The following is a 20,460-nucleotide window of genomic DNA, read 5'->3' on the forward strand; positions in this document are numbered from 1 at the left end:
TGAGGGGGACGAGGGAGACGAGGGGCGAGAGAGAGAGGGACGGGAGAGAGGGACGTACCCCATGCGGAGTGGAGGTTGGTGCTCTTGCCGTTGCACGTCGCGTCGATGTCGTTTCCGCCGACTTCATAGGCCTGCATGTCACGGGTGGGCGTAGGGGGGAGGGGGAGTAGATGCAGTCAGCGTCCCACAGCATCTAGGATGCTGCGTGCATCAAACGAAACAAGCTCTACCTCGACGTGGAGCGGCTGTCCGATGTCGCCCAGGTACTTGGAGCAGTGACCAGGCCAGTACTAGTGTAAGCCCATTGTCCACTACGCATGTCGAAAGCGCGGTACGTACGTGATCTGTCCATACTCTGGTTAGCCTCTGCGCTCACATGCTAGTGCGTAGTATGCCGTATGCCGCACTAGCAGGACCGGACCGGGACGCACCAAGCCACTTGAGCGCCTCCTGGCGCTGCGTCTTGCTGAGCGACGTCTGGGCGACGCGCGTGGTGTAGTTCGCGATCGCGGTCACTGTGTAGCAGAAGTGCATGGGCATGTGAGCTCTCAGGCTCTCAGGCCCGCAGCTGCGTTCGGAGCGCACTAGCACATCCGAGTCGCGCTCCGGCATCGGACGGGCCCACTCGGTCGGAGAGAGAATGCGAAGACGCACAGATACAGTCGCCGTCGCCGCAGTCGCGCGACTCTGAGACGGAGCACGAGCCGGAGAGCGGGGAGTCTGAGGGGTGCGAGTCGACGAAGCATGGCGAGGGCGAGGTAAGTAGATCGTCAAGGTTAGCGACAAGCTGTCCTTGGACATCAACGTGCACGAACCTTCCGCGTCGACAAAGTGGAGCGGAGCCGACCATGTGTATCCCTTCGTGTACTTGACGCTATCCGCCCACTGTCACGGTGAGGATATGATTAGCACTCGTTCGGAAACCAATGATGAGATGCTTGAATGAAGAGCGGATACCTACAGTCGCCGCTACGCCGAGGGACTCGTTGTAGGTTGAGCCGAGGGACGACTGGACGAACGCCAGTGCACTGGGGGCGAGGAACTGTAGCCAACTCTCAGCTCGCTTCGCACACTCGTGCATGGTATGTGCAAGGCTACCTCTTGGGCAACGTAACTGTGCAGTGAAATTCATGTCAGTGGGGGTCGTTGAGATGTTGAAGGCTCGAGGACGGACTCACCCGACTGCTTCATGTCCCAGATTGCCCCATGCCGCCGCAGGCCGTGCAGCTATCGCAAGCAAAGACAAGCTCGATATGACGGAGAACATCTTGTACAGCGGGTATCGCCTAGTCGAGAGGGGTGCGGGGCCGACAAGCACCGCAACTCTAGCCTAGCCGGCCTTTATAGCCATAGCTCCGTGGCCGTCGACAGGATCTTCCACAACCCGGGCAATGGCAGCTCCATATGGCGCACTCTGTGCTATCAGACAAGGCCCGCAAGGGAGAATGTCAGAGTGGAACAGCGACCACGCAGCGATCTGCTTCTGCGTTGCACCCCCATCAAACCGCCGAGAAGCACATGGGCGATCTCGTCGCGCGCAGGTCCGCACGTTCGATAAGGCTCGTTCGTCGTTGCTTGCGGACGCCGTGACCACTAGTACTGGCAAAGATCCGAACGACCAACGTTGTGCTGACAGCAGTGGTCCCGGACATGTGCAGGGGGGCGTACATGTCGCTATCGTAGAAACTACTGTAGGAATCATGACGGGCCCACATCCTGGGAAGGGACGAAGTTCTTCTGGTCATCTGGCAAAACGTTTAGTTGATGAGCCTAGTGAGAGGATAGTCGATAGGACACAAGCCGTGCGTGGACTGCGTCGCAGGTTACATACTACGCAAAGATTCAGAATGGAACCAAATAAACAAAAGGAGGACAGTGCCAAGAGCGTGGATTGAACACGCGACCTCCAGAACTTCAGTCTGTTGCTCTCCCAGCTGAGCTATCTCGGCTTGTGGGAGTGTATCAATTTTGATGCTGTCGACCATGTATCTGGCAATGACATCATGGACATATCCACCGACTCCTCAGTGACAGTGTAGGCGCCGATGCGGGCCAAGTACATAACGCGGATGCCTTTGAATATTGGTCCTTCACACATCCACCAACTCCATCAAGCTCCGTGCAACTCGCTCTTACCTACATAACCGTTGTCATTGAACTCACCATGTCAGAAAACATCCGCTCCAGCACGTCTGCCGTGAAGTCGTCCTCTGATCTTCCTCCTCCCCGCGACCGCAAGGGGATCCGCCCCGTCTCCCCACCATTCTCGAACACGCCCCTCCACCGCTTCAACTACTACCTCGTCCTCTTCGCTGTCCTCCTCGGCGCGTTCTACTCCTGGCGCCTCCTCCAGTGGAAGACCGAAGTCGGCGGATGGTGGAACCTCGCCCTCGGGAAACGTCCCCCGGGCGCGGAGGCCCTCATGGGCCATTCCACCCCCAGCCCAAGCGCGACCTCCGGATCGAGCGGAAAGGCGAAGGGCGAGCTGACCGTGGAGGACAGGATCAACGACCTCGCAGCCGCGCTGGGCATGCCCTCGTCCGACCTCGCTGCTGCCATCGCCGACGCGGTGCGCGAGCACGTTCCGCCTGCGAGCCTCTCGTCCGTCGCAGCGCACGAGCCGTCCGGGTAAGCCCCAGGTCCATCCCAACGTGCTCTGCCCTGTCTGTCAGTTCCACTGACGTCATGGGCCCTCCTCTCCCCAGGACGGCCGTGAAGTACCTCGTGATTCCAAGTGCTGCACCGGAACAAGATGGTGCGAGTGCTGCCAATGTTGCCAGCGGCGGCGCAGAGGCTGTTGCGAGGGCATTCGAGGCGGCCGTAGGACTCGACGAGCCCCCGAGCGAAGTTGGGGCTGTTTGATGACTGTCTTGGACACGGAACGCATACACATGTATTTTATAGCATAGCGGTAATCCTTGATGAACATCTGACTTTGATCTTTAGAGAGGGACCAGGGCGAGTGAAGCAACGGATCACGGTGCACGCTGCGGTCACACTTCTCGATGCATAGTGTTCTGTGCTTCAACGTCCAACAACAGAGACCGAACGTACTCACAAACCAACCACCATTCAATATCCGATCACTCCCGTGGAGCTCTGGGTCTTCCGGGCTACCCGTATGAGGGGGGGGGGGTCTTGTTCCCGGCGAGGCTGGACGCGCACGCAACAGCCTATCCAAGCGGCAGACCGTAATGGATTGCCAAACTCGAGCAGAACGGAGCGACAGATTGATGCAGGACACTCACCAGGACAACCCGCAGACAGAAGGGCCCGGTCCAGACTCCAGAGGGCTGCGCACGCACGAACAGAACCCCACCTTCAAGAAGGATGCCAACCGTGCTCTCGGGGGTCATGGTAAGTAGGAGAGGATGTGTGCTCACCAGCACACACGTTTCGCGTGCGGGAGTACCAGCTCACCATCGCCGCACGCAACCTCGGGGCATCGGGGGCTCGCCGGGTGTCGTTTATCGAGCGCAGCTGTGTTTGTTCCGAGTAAATGGCGGCGCATAGTCAGACAGGAACACTTGTGCTGTCAGGGGCGAATTCTAGGACCCAGAGGTTGATCAAGTTCTCGTTGAATCAGGCGTCGTTGAAAAGAGTTGCAAGTTCAAAGTCAGGTCCAATTCCGTGCTCTCACGAATGACACGTTGCTGCAATAGTTCGTAGTACGAGAGGGTTTAACAGGTGCGAAACGTATCGCCGGGATAGCTCAGCTGGGAGAGCAACAGACTGAAGTTCTGGAGGTCGCGTGTTCAATCCACGCTCCTGGCATGACGGGTTCCAACTAGTTGTTGTTTTTGTCCTGGTGCATCACTGCAAAACTTGCGTTCATGTTGCCACTGACACGGCTCTAGCATGTTCTTGAAGGAGGCCATATTTGAATACATAAAGGGCCCGCTATACCCGACATCCAGACAAATGCATGGAAAGTCTTACTTAGGACTAGTATGATATAATCTTGTCATTCTCGCTCTCCGTCGAAAACCGGACCGACTTTGGCTCCGCCGTGCGCTTCTCAGTGGTCAGTATGCTCGGGGGTTCAAGTTGTGAACGGACTCGGAGGAGAGCTATTGTTCAACCATACTAGTCATACGCACGGCACATCTTGAAGGCGCGCCCGCTTGTTGCTCCGAGTCGAGCTGATAATCTTCGTCACGACACCGTGACTACGCGGCGGTGCCACCCACTTGGCAGCCTGAGGGATGCGGTCGCCCATCTTGTCGTCCGTCGGCCATGCAAACAACCCCGGGTCCAGATAACCCTCCAGCAGCCGGACGATGGGGAAGTGAGCGGTCACGTTCTTCCAATCTCGCCAATCCTTCTTGGACGGTTCGAAGTCGTCCTCCGTATCGTCGAACATAGAATCACTGGCAGGTTCCTGCCATCCCGGTGAATCCATGTCGTCGGAAAAATTCAGGCGCCTCTTGAGGGTGCCGTCGGGGGGTGAGCGGGGAGGTGGGGGCATCTGGGCCTGGGTCTGGGCCTGCCGTTGTTGCTCCTTCTTCCGTTCGAGATGCAGCTTGTACAACGTAACAGTGCGATGGGACTTGAACCAGGACAGGAGCTTCCTGACGAGGTTGTTCATGGGTCCATTGAACTTCAACTCCAATGTCGCGTCCCGGTCAATCATCAGCCTGCCAGTTTCGATGGCCGTCCGCTTTGTTGCGCCGCATGTCAGCCTGCCATCATCGGCCCGGGAGTACTGGTCGAAGAATGCATCGAGGTAGTCGGCCACCGTGACATCGCTAACGTTGGACTTGAGATAACGAACGGCGTGGTAGATCAGGACATAGAGGAAGGACTCTAGCTCATCGCAAGTTTCGATGGACTTTCCTCTAGAGAGGAGGGCGACGGACATGTATTGCCATGTACCCTGGGTGAGGTGATCCGATGAGAAGGGTGGTGAGCTTTTAAAGGAGGTGTCCGCATACCGTACGCTCCGGCTGCCGTCCCTGAACCTTCCCGACGGGCTTGTCGGTGATTGGCTTGGACATCTCCCAGTCGGCCAGAAGGCCCGACCACTGTACGGACCACACATTGCTTGCCTCGTCGTGAAAGACCTTCGGATAGATCAAGATGTTGCCACCGCTCACATCACGATGGAGAATGGGGTTCTCCGCGTCAGTGGCAGCCTTGTGATGCGCTGTGCAAGACGATGTCAGAACGAAGCCAATGGCACGGATCAAACAAGACTTACCGAAGATACATTGCAGGATGATGTACACCAGCTGTTTTCCCGTCTTAAAATCGCGCAGCGGCATCGCGACTTCTTCAACGACGAGCCGATAGTGCTTGTGGATCCGCAGGGGACAGTCGTCACAGGATGGAGGATCAGCTCTACCGAGACCCTTCAAGGACGGAATGTCCACGCCAGAGTCGTGCGCGTCGTCCCGCTTCCGCTTCGAGCTCGATGAAGAGGAAGGTTGAGGGAGGTCAGCTTGTTGAGACGGGCCCGAGGCCGTCCGACGGGGCCGAGGATTCTTGAGCTCCCACACAAGTGACGTCAACGTTGTCTGGTCCTGGATGTCCCCATGACAGACAACGGTAGGCACGTTGGGAACCTTCGCCTTGTTCAGCTTCGCCAGTACGTCACCCTCCTTCTCGAGAAGAAGGTAGTATGCTCGCCAGGCGTCCTTGAGCCACACGAAGTGACCGGTTTGGCAATCCAGAGCGACGTAACCACGAGTGCCTCGCCCGAGCAGGTGCTCCGCGCAGAACACGGGCTTGCAAACGAGGAAGTACTTCATCGTCTCGCCGTCCGGAACTTCAAGCTTGTACCTCGGCCACTGCTCGGCCAGGCTGTCGCGAAACATATCGCGAACGTATTTGAAGGTGTAGGGAGCCTTGAGAGGAGTATCTAGCGGGCCCTCGGTCTTGTCGATGTCGTCTGGGTTAGGAACGGCAGCGAGGTCCATCGCCTTGAACTCCTCGTCGCTATCGGACAGGCGTGTGGCGGTGGGGTCGATGCCAAGCTGTTCGTCGGAGCACTGTGAGATGCGCCACAGTACGTCGCATAAGAACTGCCAGTCCTCGTAGTAGTCGATGGCCTCGGTGACGACGGCGCCGGAGTGGTCCCAGCGGAGGAAGCGACAGATGCGCCCGATGACGATGGGCATGAAGACGGCCTTGCGGTGCTGAACGGTGAAGACAAGCTGGGCATAGGACATGATCTGACCGAAGACCTTCGAGCGCAGTTCGCATTCGGTTTCCCTCGCCGCTGTGACTCCCCCGGGAACTGTTGCATCGTCATAGTATGGATCCTGGGAAAAAGGGTCACTCTTCGATGCTTTCCAACCCTTGAAAACGACGGGCATAACCTGGTCAATCCAGTGAGGTTGGTCATCGGAGGGCGCGATATCCTCGCGCCAAAACGCAGCGTCGGCCTTTCGACGGTCCGGATCAATATCGGCATTGCCAGGCCTCGTCTTGCAGGAGCCAATCTTTAGTCCTGGCGCGAGCCCGTGGCGGTTGACGATGTCAATCTAGTGGTTGCGATGTTGGCGACAAAGGAGAGAGTGAGTTAATGACGGACTTACAAAAGCATCTCGCAACTTCTTCTTGCTCATCGTGTTGGCTTCCTTCAACTCCTCGAACGGGTTAGCAGAGAGGGATGGTTTGGAACAGGCGTCTGATTTAGAGGGGGGTGGTCGGGGAAAGTAGCTGTCGGCGAACTCAAATTTAGTGTTGCCGATGAAGTTGGTCGCCATGTCTTGGAGCGCTTTCGGAGGTCTTAACTGTCGACACTGGAGGTGATTGGTTGCGGAGAGCGTCCTAGTAATAAAAATGAAGAACGGAATGTCGCCAGTGTGAGAGCAGTAAGAGGTGTCAAGTTCAGCCGTGGTAGAACCAACGTGAACGCGAGAACTTAGAACGAACTTACGAGTACAGGGAGAGCGGGTTTGATTGAAGGACTTGTGGTTTTTTGTGGAAGGTGCGCGAAGACCAAGACACGACTATGGGCCACCCAAAAAGAGGTCCCAGATTGCGAACGGACAAGAGGGATACCTTTCTCTGAGTCTAAGGTCGCCTGAAGTTGCAGAGAAAAGGCGACCGTCACTGCCACTAAGTTCGTCGGGCGCTTCCACCTGTGACGGTGACTGATGTGACTCTCGCCTCGTGTTTCGTTGTTCGACGCCCGCATCGCGTCGAACGTTGAGCTCAACTATCACGACCTCTCTGCCTCTCACCTCGTGGAACTGCCCGTTTTGAAAACGTGAGTGCAACGGTGCTTGTCATGCACGCAGGGATGCCTATCTGAGTGTGTTCCATAGCGCTGTGTCACCATCTGGAGGAACAAAGGGAAAGTCTGACCAAAGCTCCAGGACGACATACCATAGCGGCCACAGGAGAACAAAAGAAAGCACACCGATTGTTGAGCGCATTTGGTGGGCGATTTTGATCCGGCAAAGCCAGCCGAGCCCATGACTCACGTGTATCACCCAGCTCCTCCCATACTGGGACCGTCCCAACCACCGTCCGAAAGTACAAATTCCGCAAGCCGGCGCGTCTAGAGGTATGTGGTCCCCTTCCCCCAACCACCATGGGGTGCCATCGTCTTACGACAGCAACAGCCCTTGTTTTCGCTGGCACCCCTATAGCTGTCGATAAATTCAAAACCGCCGATACGAATCGTAACCCCAACACTGATATCCAACTCAAGGCCAACGAGGACCGAGACAACGCCATGAAGGACTGTCCTGGAACCACCATTCTTATGAACTTGTCCCAGTTCTACTCCGCCTGCCTCTACGACCTCGCCGCAGACTTCGACCAGGTCGTCGATCACAAGTACGCCCCACTGGTATGGCGTTCATTCCAAGCCAAGCTAGGCAGGTTCGGCCCCTCTGGTAAACAGAAGAAGAAGCCGTTGGAGAAGGACGTGTCAGCAGCCTGGGTACGTTCGTCCCATTCACAACCACCTCATTATCTGAACCCCCGACGCCACAGAGCGCGGTCGATTCGCGGCATCACCTGTGCCCCAACCACTTTCTCAACCTGTCGGAAGAGAAGCCTGACACGAACGACGACTCCAAGTACAAGGTTGACGCTTCCTTCATCTCGAACAAGCATCGGAAGACGATCGTCTCCGGCAAGCCCAACTGGCCTTACATCGGGATCCTGATAGAGTTCAAGCGCGGTGGTACCGCCAACGACCCCTTTGACGACAAACCCGACCACGATCCTGACGCGACCGCGAAGACTCGAGTTGCTGTTCGTGGCCAACTCATGTCGTACGGCGGACGTCTCTTCTCCTATCAGCACCGCGTTGCCGTATACCTCCTCTTTATCAATGGCGACACTTTTCGCGTGATGCGATGGGATCGGTCCGGCGTGATCGTGACCGAGGCCATCAACTACGTTCGTACCATCTCGGGCACGAAGGCGCTGCTCAAGGTGACACACGCCTTCTCAAAGATGAGTCTAGAACAGCAAGGCTTCGATCTCAACGTCACGATGCTTGTGCCTCGCTCTTGCGGGTACCAGCGCATGGACCTGCTTGCGCTCCCCTGCAATGATGACCTCGACTACCACGAGTGCATGTTTGACGACTCCTCCGCCATGCACATGGTCTTCACCGACGCAGATTTCGCCGCGTCCTTCGGCACCCTCTGCAAGGATGGACACCCCCTCCTCCACGTTGATCCGTCCCACGACTGCAAAAACCATGCCGCATCCCATCGCGCTTCACCTCCCGTCATTCCTCTCCTCTCCTTCGTTCGCGAGCTATTCAAGCGAACACTCGTATCCGGATACCCACGCTACATGATCAAGATCGGCGATCGTCATTACCTCGTCGGCAAGCACATCTTCATCGCGTTTGGTCTGGTCGGTCGCGGGACGCGCGGGTACGTTGCGCTTGAGTGGGAGACTCAGCGCTTCGTCTTCCTCAAGGACTCGTGGCGACCCTACTATGAGGGCCTTGAGCAGGAAGGCGCAGTGCTTTCCTCGCTGAACGACAAGGAGATCCTGAACGTCCCCACAGTGGTCCAGTACGAAGACGTCCACTACACTACGGGTGACCGGCTGGAGCAGGAGACCGAGGCTTCCCATTACTCGCCGGTCACGGGCGGGAAGTCCGTCGACGACTCGAACAGCTCTCCAATGTTCAGCCCCCTTCCTGGAGAGGAGGCTGAACTCATGGAGTGGCTCCAGTCAAATACCGAGGCTGATGACCCATCTGAAACTTACCGGAAACTCCTAGCGACCAGTCGTGAGTCCGTGGAGACAGAGTCCAATCCATTTTCAGAGCCCGTCGAGGCTGTGACCATGCCCGAACCTCTTGCTGGACCCTCGAAGAACGTCCTGAACCCTCCCTCGTCTGACCGCTCCGGAGGGGTCAAGCGGTCTGCAGAGGAGGTGGAACGTGAGGATAAATGGACACAAGGACATGGCTTGCGTCACATGGTGCACTCGCGAACGGTGGTCAAAGAAGTGTGCCTGTCGATGACCGAGTTCACAAGTAGCTTCCAGCTCACAAGAATCATCTTGAGTGCATTTCTGGTACGTTTGTTACGCATATTTTTTGATACTAGCATTTTAACATCTTCATTACTTTTGAATCAGCTCACCAAGAGGCGTACGAGTCATGCGGGTACATGCACCGAGACGTCAGCGCCGGCAACATTCTGATATATCCGGTCGTCAAGTGCTCCAATGGAAAATGGTCCATCTATTGGCGTGGTATCCTGGCTGACTGGGAGCTTGCGAAACATAAGGACAAACATACAGCCATGCAGCCGCAACGCACGGTACGTGTATTGTGCTGTCGTCTCTTGCATTCAACGCATGGCTCACGTATCGTAGGGCACTTGGTACTTCATGTCGGCTTATCTCCTCGCCCACCCTGCATCTCCGACCACAATCCCAGACGAACTTGAGGCCTTCCTGCACGTTTATGTGTATAACGCCGTCCGTCGTCTCAACAGCAACTTGAACAAGATCACAGGCTTCATGAACACGTATTTCGCCGGATACGATTTGGATGACACCTGCTCAGCCCCAACATGTCCGTCCTCAAAACGACTCTCTGTTGTCAAAAGCGCTACCCTGCAGTCAGCCGAGCGTGCAGTCGTGTTCTCCAACCCGGAAGGGACAGTGACGAAGGAGCACCACGTCAACCAGTTGATCGCCGAGCTTCTTCGAATGTTTCACGCACGCTATGTCGTCTTGGAGTATCGAGAACAGGAGAGGATATCGAAGCTGGCCCGGGATGGACCTCATACACCTCGACGCGAGCCGCAGGCGACGAAGCTCAACATAATCACCGAAAACGCCATGGAACGTAATGCTCCCCCGAAGAATTGGTCTTCCAAAGAGGCGTTTCGGCTTCAACAGGAGCCCGTCATACTTTCGCCTCCGTCGCAGGAGGACGACGAACTCGCACGCTCTATAGAAGAACATCACGGAGTTCTTGGGCTTTTCTTTACTTTCCTCACCGAGATGGAATGGCGTAAAGATGACGTGGTTCCAGACCGCCAGGACGACATCGTTATTTCGCGGAAGGCCCTTCAAGCTACGCAAGTCACCGGCCGAGTCCCTGGGACCACTCAGACATCCAAGTCCTGTGTCGTCGTCAACGCAGCTGAGGAAACACACGAGCATGTTTCGGAGAACGATGTCCCAACACCCGTCGCTGATGCGCCCGCAGTCAGGCCTACGAAGAGGCGTCGCAAGGACCCTGTCGTGCAAACGGCCGCTCCCGGGTCTGAGGGCGAGCCGCCCGTAGCAGGACCGTCGACTGGTCGCAGAACACGGAGCCGCAGTGCTGCCAACGTCGGTGCGGTGCCGAACACTACAGCCACAACGACTCGTGTTACTCGCAGTATGAGCGGTGTACTCCCGACGCGGGGCGGTCAACGTGCGTCCTCAAGCCGAGGCAGTGGACGGTCGAATACGGTCTCCCGTACGGCCAGTGGTAGCGGAGGGACCCGCGGGCGTACTCGTGCTTCGTCGCGAGCTGGTCCCGGTCATGAGGATAGTGACGAACAGGGTAGCGGAAAGGGGAAGGGTGTCGCTGGTCGCTCTCGACGCCGATGAGTGCTCTAGTGTCTCGATAGCATGTGGTCCGTTGTGTTTGTAGTATACCTATGGTTGTTGTATTGTACATGTTCTCATATTGCGATCCCTATTGATTGTGCAATACCAAGCTCACTCAACAACCATCGTACTTGCTCTTGTTTCAACCATCGCTCCACACCCCCCCGGCAATCAGGTCCTTGAAGCTCCTTCGTGAAACCGTTGTTGTGCCTCCGTTCAGTAAGTTGCAAGTCAAGAAGGAGTCTCTGCTAGAAACGTGCCATCCTTCCGGGCTAGCAAGAAACGTGCCATCCTTCCGAGCTGGCGAGGCCGATGGTCTTCGCCGGATAGCACAGACGATGAATGACGAAAAGCAAGTCCATTACCGAGAGCGCGGGCATACGAGTACACTACCACGAAAGACTGTCAAGTACTGTACCATATCACATCAGTGTTACAAATCGTGCGCCATGACGGAAGTGCAAACAATCATACAGCACAAAGTAGTACAGAGCATTAGTCATGTATCAAAGAAGGTAGTGAAGTAACAACTATCGAGGAATCTACGATACGGAGGATCGGCGACCAGAGAATGAATGGGAACGGCACCAGCAACGTCCGGAAGAACACTAGCCAAGAAGACGGAAGCGCACCATGATCCTCTGCCCAGGGAAGTACTTGTGTCGCCGATCCCACGCAACGCCAATGTCGAGATCTCCGGTCATGGTGACCTCGACAGCAGCGCTCTTCTTGGGCTCGGGTGGGGGTGGGCCGTCTTTCTCCACTTTGGGCTCGGGTTCGGTCTTCCGCTTCGTCCTCAACGCAGGGATGCGGGGCTTGTAGCGACAGCGAAGCGCCGCAATAATGCAGTCCTCCGGTCCAGAGCGTACGTCCACAAGCCTGCGGGAGCAAGGGAAGGACGTCAGCACGGGCGTCGAGTCTGAACGGAAGAAAGGGACATACGTGAAGACGAGGTTGAGCGCGATGCTGAGGTTCCGGATGACGGTGTTGACGATGGCATCGACGGAGCCGCCCGACGGATCCGCGACGATCGAGTACTCGCCATCGAAGCCGAACACCATCGGTTTGCGCTCCGCACCCTGCAGCGCCTTCAGCTGCACATACCGCATCTGGGCCGCCTTGAAGTCGTCAAAGCGCTGACGCAGCGTGCCCAGGAGGGCGGCAAAGTGCTGGTATGGGGGCTGAGGCAACGACCGCGATTGAGTATTGAGCGTTCATACACTGGAAGAGGAAGGACGAAGACGACGTACCAGGTCTTCGAGTGTCTCTGCGCCGGTGTTCTTCGCGATTGCAGACCCGGAAGTATCTTCGACTTCGAAAGCCCCGCCCGCCCCGACCGCAGTGAGCTGACCATCATGCATGCCGGTCGCAGCGAACAGCAACGCCTCGTCGTCAGGAAGATCCTCCAGCCCATAACTGCCCTTCGCCTTGTGTCGTCGAGCGATAGCCCGACACCGCACACACCGCTTGTACTGGTACCGTTCGGGCATCATGCGCTTGCACGACCTTCTGCTGCACTTGTGCCAGCCCGTCAAGTCCCCGTCCGCAGGAAGCTGCACAACCTGAGCATCTACACACATCCATGAGCAGGATCGGAAGACGAGAGACTCACCTCGAACTCCTCAGCTTCCTGGATAGCTTGGGCCGCCGCGGCGCGACGCTGCTGCTTGCGTAATATACGCGTGCGCAGGCGACAGGTATCGCAATGCTTCCACTTCCAATCGGGAGAGAGCAGGTTGACACACTGGGCCGTCGCGCACTGCCCACGATGCTTCTTACCAGTGGCGTCCTTAGGGGACCCAGGCTTTCTCTCGCGTTTCGAAGGGCTCGACGTTGGTGTGGTGTTCGATGCAGGTGCGCTCGCCGCCGCAGGGGCAGGGGCGTCGTCTTCGCTCTCCGCGGGGTCAATCTCCGATTCGCCTTCATCCGTGGACTCCTCGAGTGGCGTGAGCTCGGACTCTTCCGAATCCCACCCCAGCGCGAGCCACCCCTCGTCGATAGCACTGCTCGTCCGACGACGAGAAGAGTACAGGGTGCCAGAAGAGGGCTCTGGCGAGGACTCACGCGATGACGAGGATGAGTCTGGGGTGGGAGGCCGAGGACCAAGGATCAAGCGTACACGGCGGATGCGGGGAGGCGCCAGTTGAGGGAGAGGCGGGATGACTATGCGAAGGGGTGCATATGTCGACGAGGAAGTCCCGGAGGCGGCGTGTGTGGCGGAGAGCTTCTGTGGCGACGCGGAGCTGCAGGCTGAGACAGCCTTTGCGAGAGGTTCCTCGTCGGACGAGGCGTAACCATGTAGCATCGCAGAGAGCGGCTCCTCGTCGGAGGTGACGTCGTCGTTGTGGGCCATCAAGGCAGACAGTGGCTCTTCGTCTGAGGTCAATGAGTCCACAACCATCGCCGATGGTTGGCGGCCCCTAGCAGAGAGAGGCTCGTCGTCTGAAGATTCGGAGTCCACGTCCATTGCGTCCGGATGTCGCGACGCTGGCAGGCAAGTCTGCTCCGGCAGCATCTCAACGGTATGGGGATGAGGTTCGCTGCTGCTTTGGGACGGTGGTGGTATGTTGTCTACCTTAGGGCCCGCCACATCCAGCTTTCGCGAAGAAGCGGCGACAGCGCCCACTTCATCGGCATCACCTACCACGCTTGCGCTTGAGGCTTCCACAACTGTGGCGGCAGCGGGCTCCATGGTCGGTGCAGGCGCCTTGTTCTCCTTGTCCTTGATCTCTGAGCGAAAGCTGGTGAATCGCGCCCGGAACTGGCTCTGCCATTGCGCGAATCCGCACTGGACGCAAAGAGCTCCTTGGAACCGGGGTGGGATCGTGCGCGAGCACCCTGGCGCAGCGCAGACACGCTCTACGAGCGCGGCAGGAGGGACTGGTCCTAGAGCCCGTTTGCGCTTCTTGCGGACGGGTGAAGGAGGCGCGTCAAGTTCGCCGCTCTTCGCCGCTCCCGGTCGCGGACTTGCTACTGCACACGTCTCACTCACCTCGCGAGCAGCTTCTGCAGTTGTCTTGTCGAGCTTCGACAGGAAGAGCGGAGCACTCGCCTTCTTGATTGGCTGAATGGCTGCTGGTGGCGGACGAGCCGTATGGTTGGGTACAGAAGCCATAACGGAGGGAACAGCACGCCTTTTCTGTGGTACGGTAGCTAGGACCTCGCCATGAACACCATAGTGTGGCATCACAGACTGCACACGCCGCCTCGCCTCATCGTACAGGAGGGCGCTTGGTGGCGGAACAGGCTTGATCGGGGTGAGCGGAGTGTCTTCGTCGCGTCGTTCGAGTACGTGCCGGTGGTCTGGGTGCACGAACTTCTTGATGAGTTCGAGGATATCGGCGGCGTGTTGAGGCGCGGCCACTGGAGCGGGAGGAGGCGGCCCCCAGGACATTGGGGCGGAAGGAGGTGCAGGGGGTTGGGAAGCCTGCGGAAGAGGTGGAAGCATACCTTGAGTGATGGGCCGAGCCGTTTGCGTTGAGACCGGGACAGGAATCCTCGCTTTCATCCTCTGCCAGCATGGGCTGCATATGAACTGCGCGCCAGAGCGGGCTTCGCGTCTCGTCACAGATAACGGGGTGACAAAGCACGACGAACAAGGCACATTCTTTGCGCGATGTGTACGAAGGCAAAGGCGGAATTGAGGTGAACATGGGGCAGGGAAACGCGACATCAGCGCTGCATCTGGAGTACAGACCACCGAGAATTAGATAGCACTACCAGCGGAGGCACTCACCACTTTCTCCCTCATCGCCGCTTCCCGACACGGGGCACATCGTTTCGACGGCCAAGCGCTGTCCAGTATGTTCGCGCATGACGGGTTTATGCATCGGCGCGTCGCTGCTGCCTTCAGATGAATGTCCTCCGTCCAGCCCTGCACGCGCGAGACCATCCGAGACGCGATCGTGATCGCGTTGCCGCCCGACGCGTTTGCCGCAGCTTGAATATGAGGGCGGTGAGGAACGGCGACCATGCTGGCCATCGTCGACAGTGATAAAGAGGCAGGCGATGAGAGGTCGAGGGACTTGCAAAGAGATAATCGTTCAGAACCACCGGCGGACATGGAAAAATTGCGCTACTCACCAGCTGCACTTGGAGATAGGCCGCGTGCCCGTCACGCGCCCAAAAGGACAAAGGTTGCTCAACGCGCGGCACACAGAGCGGACATCGAGGATGTCGTGGTTAGAGTCGAGGTCGTCGTGGTTGGAGACGGAGACCGTCGTCGCATCGTCGTCGGGCGTCGCGACGCGTTGCTGGCCAATTTTCCGAGCCGAAAAGTCGGCCTTACCATACTTGGACGCGAATGAGCCAATGTCACTGGCTGCGTCCCCGGAGCGTTCAGTACGATAACAGAGTCTAAGCAGAGGCACAGTGTGAATTTGATTGACGAATAGAGGTATGATAGACTCGCAGGTTCGTGACGGATCGCGTCAGTGATTGATACATCTAAGTACACATGTACATATACATACTGTATACTTCGCTACCTTACACCAATGACGACTTGGACGGAGACTCGAGAAAGCGGGAGAGTACATCATTTATCATGCCCAACGCTGGACGATGACGCTGTTTGTCAAACCGGCCGCCTCGATCGTCTGGCTGTCGTCCTCGAGCGTACGGTTCGGGAACGTTGTCATGATGACATACGGGCGCGCATGGTGCTCCGGGTGCGATCTAAGACACAGGAAATGAGTTGAACGAAAATGACAAATGCAGAAACGGGGTACATACGCGTTGATGAAGTTGCGGATGTCGCCGACGGTGTGCGTCAAGTTCATCCTCGCAACCAGCCGCGAGCCGTCCGCCAGGCGGATCTGCACGCTCGTCGTCGGCTTCGTCTGGTCGACCTCGAACCGGGTTCCGAATGTCTCCGCGGACCTAGGAGCCGCCTGCGCACTGCTGCTGCTGCTGGCGCTGCCAGACGGGAATGCGCCCGGGATGGCACTCGACTCCGCTGTCCCACTGGGGGTACCCGGGACGGGAGAGCCGAGACGGTGGCCCTGTCCGGAGAACGCCTTGCGTTTGGGAGGGATGAAATCGTCTTGCAGACGCTTCACGACACGCAGCTCGACAGGCTGTCCTGGGACCACATTGAGAATATGCGGGGGTGCGCGTCTGGGAATGGATTAGCATTACAGTAAGAATCAGATCTACATATGCTAGACAAATGGCCGTAGAATGGGTACGACGATGGAAAATCGGAGGCCAAAATGGAGAGCGAATGACCAAGGGGCTCGGGCGTCGGCGTTCTCTTCACATCGTCGTGCCTCACCCTCAAGTTCCAACCATGTCTAGCATAGTACAATGGACAGACGTACCCGGAGTTGATTTCGGCGAGTATTTGCTCGTTCGCAGGGTCATCATAGCGCATGAGTTCGCCGTCTTCAACCGAGAAGCCTTCACGCCAGAACGTCAAATGGCGAATCGCAGTCTCCTCCTCAGGGCCTGAGCGCATACAGTCAGTATGATAACAAGATGATGTAGGTCTACAAACGCACGTGCGACCTCTGCTTCAGGATCCGGGACAAAGGTGCTCTCGACTTCATCGCTTCCAAGCGTATGGCCGCCCCCGACGAACCGATGCCTAGGTGTGGAGGAGCCTGAACCCGCCTGAGCAGACGGAGGGCCGGCTCTGTACCCCATGAAAGACATCCATCATGAGGCAGTAGACTTCTGACATATACTGTGGAGACGTACTCTGCAGCCCTCCTCAACAAGTCTTGCACGAGATTGCCGCCGGGGACGGCACCCTGCCTATTAGGGTTTTGCACAGAGATCCCACTGCGCATATACGCGTCAGTACGATGCCGCACCATCTGCATACATCCGCAAGACCGCCGACGATCCGCAAGACCGTCGAGATAGGTCAACAGACAGACGTACCTGCGCTCGCCCCCAGCATACCAATCTGCACCCTGATCTCCCGGGCCCTCATCCTCCTCCTCATCGTCGTCGTCATCCGCATGGGCATGTCCGTGCCCATGCCCTCCGCCAACAGAGGGCCCACCGCTGGATATATCGTTGAGAGTCGCGATGCGACGGCCGCCAGAAGACGATGAGCTGATATCTCATGTTAGCAGGTTGTTCTCGCTCGAGGGTGGCGTACGCGTACCTCGTCGAAGGCGTCGAGTTCCACTGGCCTATGCGTCCGATGCGAGGTCCGCTGTTGGAAGGGAGTGTTGTCCAGGGGCTTCCTGTGCGGCGAGGAGGATCGTTCTCGTTCGACATTGTGAGGGTTGAGCTGAGCGTCGACGGCGTCGAGGTGGAGGTAATAAAGGTACTTAGCCGCCGACGAGGGAAGTAGCGTCCGCCGCGCGTCTGCAGATTGGCGCCAGCCCATAGAGCGCGCTATGGTTAGTCCAGGAACTCGAGTCACTGCCGCTGTATCGGAAAACTCCTGCTCTTCTCCCTCATGTCCACTACCGAGAGCGAAGACTATGCGGCAGACATATGGCTCATGACCTCCCTCTTGGAAGGTCAGAAACGTGGAACTTGTTCTTCCCACCAGCGAAGATACGAAGAGGACAAGCCTTTCGTCCACTTGGCTACCCTACTGAGCAACTCGAGTAGCCCAATTATTGCCGCGACCGGGTCGATCAAACCATCTGGAGTCGAAACAATCATTGTATTGTCCGGTAGCTCGAGCACGGTTCAGCACCCTGCTCCCTTCGTTTTGCGGCCTATAGTCGGCCTCGATCGGGCCCCTGAGGATACGGCACAGCGACTACAGCCTGTCACAGCCGGCGAAGTCTTGAAAGCGGAGATGTGAGTGCTTCTTTTGACCCTCATTCGTTTTTTCGCTGATGTCATGGGTAGCAAGCTCCGCAGCGCGCCAATACCCATCCATCAGCACGTGCGAGATCTCTTCGAAGTATTCAAGTACGTCCACAATGGCGATGTGAGCAAAGTCGATGTGAGTCTCGTTTCCGTGAACCGACCTCTTTCAGTTGTTCTTGTGGAGACCGTAAGACATTGCTTACCCGCACATAGATGAAGAAATGGGTTTTGTCCCGCGGCTACCGCAAACTCTCCTCCCGTCTGAACAAAATCCACGCCAGCTGGGGAAAATTAGACCTCATCACGCGTCTCAGAAGTTGGAGGCCACAGGCGAACGAGGTTATCACAGGTTTCGTGGACGTGTCTGCCCCGCAGCATGCTGGCGTGGCCCAAGTCGTACGGACATGGGTGGTGATCGACGATGAGAAGCACATACTGCTGAGCGGCGATGGTGCCTCTCGCTTTGTCGGGGGTTGCATTGCGTCTATCCTCGAACGCCTAAGGGAAATCGTACCGAAGTCCATTGGCGAGGACCGCAAGTTGGCCTTTGCTTCGGAGGCACTGTCGGTGCTCCAGATTCTGCTAGATCAGGAGAGGACGAAGTGGCTTTTCACGCAAACGTCTCTGGGAGAGCATTTGCGGCCAGATCGTACGGTCTTTTCATGGATAAATTTCACCTGCAGTGCTAACGAACCGTTTACAGCTCCGAGATATGTCCGACACCACCCATCTGTCCCATCCGTCGTTCAATTCGCTCAACATGATGATGTTGGAGCGGAAGGTGACGAAGGCGGAGATCAAGACGAAGGCGAAGATGACGACGAAGACGAAGACGAAGATACAGTCGAAGGTGAGTAATGGCAAGTCGAGACAGCGCAGGAACTTCAACGTGATTTTTCAGGTAGATATCGATTCAATTCTGAACGAGTACTCGAAATGATGCCTTACCTGCAGCTTCCGGCAATGACGGAGAGGATTTTACTTACCGGTATCTGCTGTCACTGACGGCATGGTCTGCTGCCACCGACTACCTCACTTCGAAGCGTGTCCTCCCCCATCTTCAGGACTGCACGGCTACCTTGGTCATCCTGAGTGAACCTCTTTCGCAGAGCACAAACCATCAGTTCTTGTTGAACGCTATAGACAAAGCCACGGGCGGGAACCAAGCACGTCGACGGAGTGCCGAGGGATTCCTACTTTCAAAGCTAACCTCTGTAGGGGCTGCAGGTTGCCGTGTCCATGCCGAAGCTGGGCTCATGGCGTTGGACGCGCATCTCAGACTTCACAGTACGGAACTGACAGCGGACGTGCAAAAAATCGCTACTGCTTTCGTGAGTGCAATATTGGCCATTCATTGCTAGCGATCATCGCTCAGACCCTTTTCAGGACCACATTGGGTCGCTACCCATCGGGATCACCAAGAAGTGCTGCTGGGCGTGCTTCAGGCTGGCGGAGCTGCTCCTAGAGGATACTCAACGGGGTAGGTACAGACCACGCAGACGGTGTTCCGAGTCCCCACTGACTCTAATACGTCTTCTCTCAGACTTCATTCTGCCTGGTACTCATGGAGTGATATACCCTTGGTCCCCCCCTCCCTTGGGCGTATCTTCGCAGGTCCTATCCAGGCTCCGGGACGAGCTGATGGGAATGGTCGTTCGGTGGGCGATAGAGCAAGTTGACTACATTGATGCGAGTCGTCAGTCATTGCCTCGCTCCGAGGATGAGGTTATCAACGAGGCATTCCCACCGCGAGATGTTCTCCCCGAGGAGTGGGATTTCACATAGACCTAGAAATGCATGCACGCACGGTTGGTGTACTTGTACGACCTTCTGCTGTTCCCCCAACCAAACTTAAGTTGCAGTTCAGAACGGATGGAACGTCGACACTCGAGGTCCGTGACATTGACTCGTCGAGCTGGCCATGTTTTCAGATGTGTAAATAGTTACATTGTAATCTCGCTATTATATGCCCGTTTAGCTCAGTGGTAGAGCGCGCCACTCGTAATGGTGAGGTCGGTTGTTCAATCCAGCCAATGGGCATTGAACATGACTGCTCAGCCGGTACTTTTTCTGTTGGTGCCACGGTGTCTTTTGTTCTCTTTATCATTAGCTATCCTACCATGGAACTACAGTAGTCTAGTATCCCCCATCAAAACGCGATAGCAGTACTCACTCCAGTGCCTATGCATGCTCATCATCAATCATCGAAGTGGAAAGCCGGACTAGTATCATGAAGCGGCAGACCTGAGAAGGCATCGAAGGAACTCCGTGCCGAGCTGAAGTTCGCGCGTTGAAGAATCAAGCTATGCGCAGCGAACATAAGTCGCATTAGCCGGGCTTCTCGAGGTCGAGCAGACATTCTTCGAGTTAAGCGGCGGCGGCGCCTCCAGGTGAACTTCGTGTCCTTTCTCTTCGGGACAATCCAGCCCAGCAATGGGAGGGTCAAAGCATGGCTGCGATGGACCGTTTGCGCAGCGAGAACGAAGGGCTCATGAAGCGTCTGAATCGCTTGGAGGAGAGCGGTGCACGTGGGTCCGGACAGGACCCGAACCACGAGGTGTCGCGTGCGAGCTTGGAGGCAGTCAACGATGGTAAGCTCAAGCTGCGAAGGAGAAGCGTCTCTTGCGGTTGCAGCAGGTA

At 56.9% G+C, this 20,460-nt stretch overlaps 8 protein-coding genes and 3 non-coding genes across 11 annotated transcripts in view; 6 read left to right on the forward strand and 5 right to left on the reverse strand.

Moving 5' to 3' along the window:
* L226DRAFT_464976 (nuclease Le1) overlaps positions 1-1,267 on the reverse strand; it is a gene marked incomplete at both ends in the record, with an annotated part of 2,141 nt that extends 874 nt beyond the window's left edge. The window contains 9 exons of the mRNA XM_067675894.1: positions 59-131; positions 231-266; positions 340-344; positions 432-515; positions 655-720; positions 816-885; positions 962-1,042; positions 1,099-1,114; positions 1,179-1,267. Coding sequence (XP_067534235.1) covers positions 59-131; positions 231-266; positions 340-344; positions 432-515; positions 655-720; positions 816-885; positions 962-1,042; positions 1,099-1,114; positions 1,179-1,267 — 520 coding nt within the window. The remainder of the gene's footprint in view (positions 1-58; positions 132-230; positions 267-339; positions 345-431; positions 516-654; positions 721-815; positions 886-961; positions 1,043-1,098; positions 1,115-1,178) is intronic.
* On the forward strand, positions 1,029-2,030 carry L226DRAFT_94652 (uncharacterized protein). The gene is made up of 2 exons (XM_067687364.1): positions 1,029-1,082; positions 1,219-2,030. Exon 2 carries the CDS (start codon positions 1,392-1,394, stop codon positions 1,893-1,895), a length of 504 nt encoding a protein of 167 aa, XP_067534236.1. The 5' UTR covers positions 1,029-1,082; positions 1,219-1,391; the 3' UTR covers positions 1,896-2,030.
* On the reverse strand, positions 1,877-1,949 carry L226DRAFT_t141. Its single transcript has one exon. It is a non-coding gene; the product is annotated as a tRNA-Phe (tRNA).
* Positions 2,031-2,040: 10 nt separating the features above from the next.
* Positions 2,041-3,121, forward strand: L226DRAFT_535946 (uncharacterized protein). The gene has a single exon (XM_067681018.1). It carries the CDS (start codon positions 2,165-2,167, stop codon positions 2,630-2,632), a length of 468 nt encoding a protein of 155 aa, XP_067534237.1. The 5' UTR covers positions 2,041-2,164; the 3' UTR covers positions 2,633-3,121.
* Positions 3,122-3,701: 580 nt separating this feature from the next.
* Positions 3,702-3,774, forward strand: L226DRAFT_t130. Its single transcript has one exon. It is a non-coding gene; the product is annotated as a tRNA-Phe (tRNA).
* Positions 3,775-3,897: 123 nt separating this feature from the next.
* Positions 3,898-7,006, reverse strand: L226DRAFT_561064 (uncharacterized protein). The gene is made up of 5 exons (XM_067683405.1): positions 6,884-7,006; positions 6,540-6,774; positions 5,201-6,485; positions 4,935-5,146; positions 3,898-4,876 (listed from the first exon to the last, which is right to left on the reverse strand). The coding sequence occupies exons 2-5, from the start codon at positions 6,708-6,710 to the stop codon at positions 4,091-4,093; spliced, it is 2,454 nt and encodes an 817-aa protein (XP_067534238.1). The 5' UTR covers positions 6,711-6,774; positions 6,884-7,006; the 3' UTR covers positions 3,898-4,090.
* A 537-nt stretch (positions 7,007-7,543) lies between these two features.
* Positions 7,544-11,040, forward strand: L226DRAFT_571955 (uncharacterized protein; the record flags this gene model as incomplete). Its single annotated transcript, XM_067684624.1, has 4 exons — positions 7,544-7,897; positions 7,951-9,504; positions 9,579-9,752; positions 9,808-11,040. 4 exons carry the CDS (start codon positions 7,544-7,546, stop codon positions 11,038-11,040), a joined length of 3,315 nt encoding a protein of 1,104 aa, XP_067534239.1.
* Positions 11,041-11,411: 371 nt separating this feature from the next.
* On the reverse strand, positions 11,412-15,258 carry L226DRAFT_509944 (uncharacterized protein). Its single transcript, XM_067678236.1, has 6 exons — positions 15,124-15,258; positions 14,777-15,064; positions 12,653-14,647; positions 12,291-12,593; positions 11,983-12,221; positions 11,412-11,919 (listed from the first exon to the last, which is right to left on the reverse strand). Exons 2-6 carry the CDS (start codon positions 15,020-15,022, stop codon positions 11,649-11,651), a joined length of 3,054 nt encoding a protein of 1,017 aa, XP_067534240.1. The 5' UTR covers positions 15,023-15,064; positions 15,124-15,258; the 3' UTR covers positions 11,412-11,648.
* Positions 15,259-15,584: 326 nt separating this feature from the next.
* L226DRAFT_464826 (SEP-domain-containing protein) lies at positions 15,585-17,105 on the reverse strand (the record flags this gene model as incomplete). The annotated part of the gene is made up of 6 exons (XM_067675886.1): positions 15,585-15,717; positions 15,775-16,158; positions 16,362-16,488; positions 16,542-16,675; positions 16,741-16,824; positions 16,927-17,105. Coding segments are annotated over 6 exons (1,041 nt in total), but the record flags the coding sequence as incomplete, so codon positions are not given.
* Positions 17,106-17,464: 359 nt separating this feature from the next.
* L226DRAFT_561067 (uncharacterized protein) lies at positions 17,465-19,627 on the forward strand. The gene is made up of 7 exons (XM_067683406.1): positions 17,465-17,808; positions 17,860-17,956; positions 18,034-18,469; positions 18,524-18,670; positions 18,775-19,151; positions 19,207-19,300; positions 19,364-19,627. Exons 1-7 carry the CDS (start codon positions 17,501-17,503, stop codon positions 19,603-19,605), a joined length of 1,701 nt encoding a protein of 566 aa, XP_067534242.1. The 5' UTR covers positions 17,465-17,500; the 3' UTR covers positions 19,606-19,627.
* A 161-nt stretch (positions 19,628-19,788) lies between these two features.
* Positions 19,789-19,860, forward strand: L226DRAFT_t131. Its single transcript has one exon. It is a non-coding gene; the product is annotated as a tRNA-Thr (tRNA).
* Positions 19,861-20,460: the final 600 nt, after the last annotated feature.

This window comes from Lentinus tigrinus (assembly GCF_003813185.1).
Source record: "Lentinus tigrinus ALCF2SS1-7 unplaced genomic scaffold L226scaffold_16, whole genome shotgun sequence".
In the NCBI taxonomy this organism is placed as follows: domain Eukaryota; kingdom Fungi; phylum Basidiomycota; class Agaricomycetes; order Polyporales; family Polyporaceae; genus Lentinus; species Lentinus tigrinus.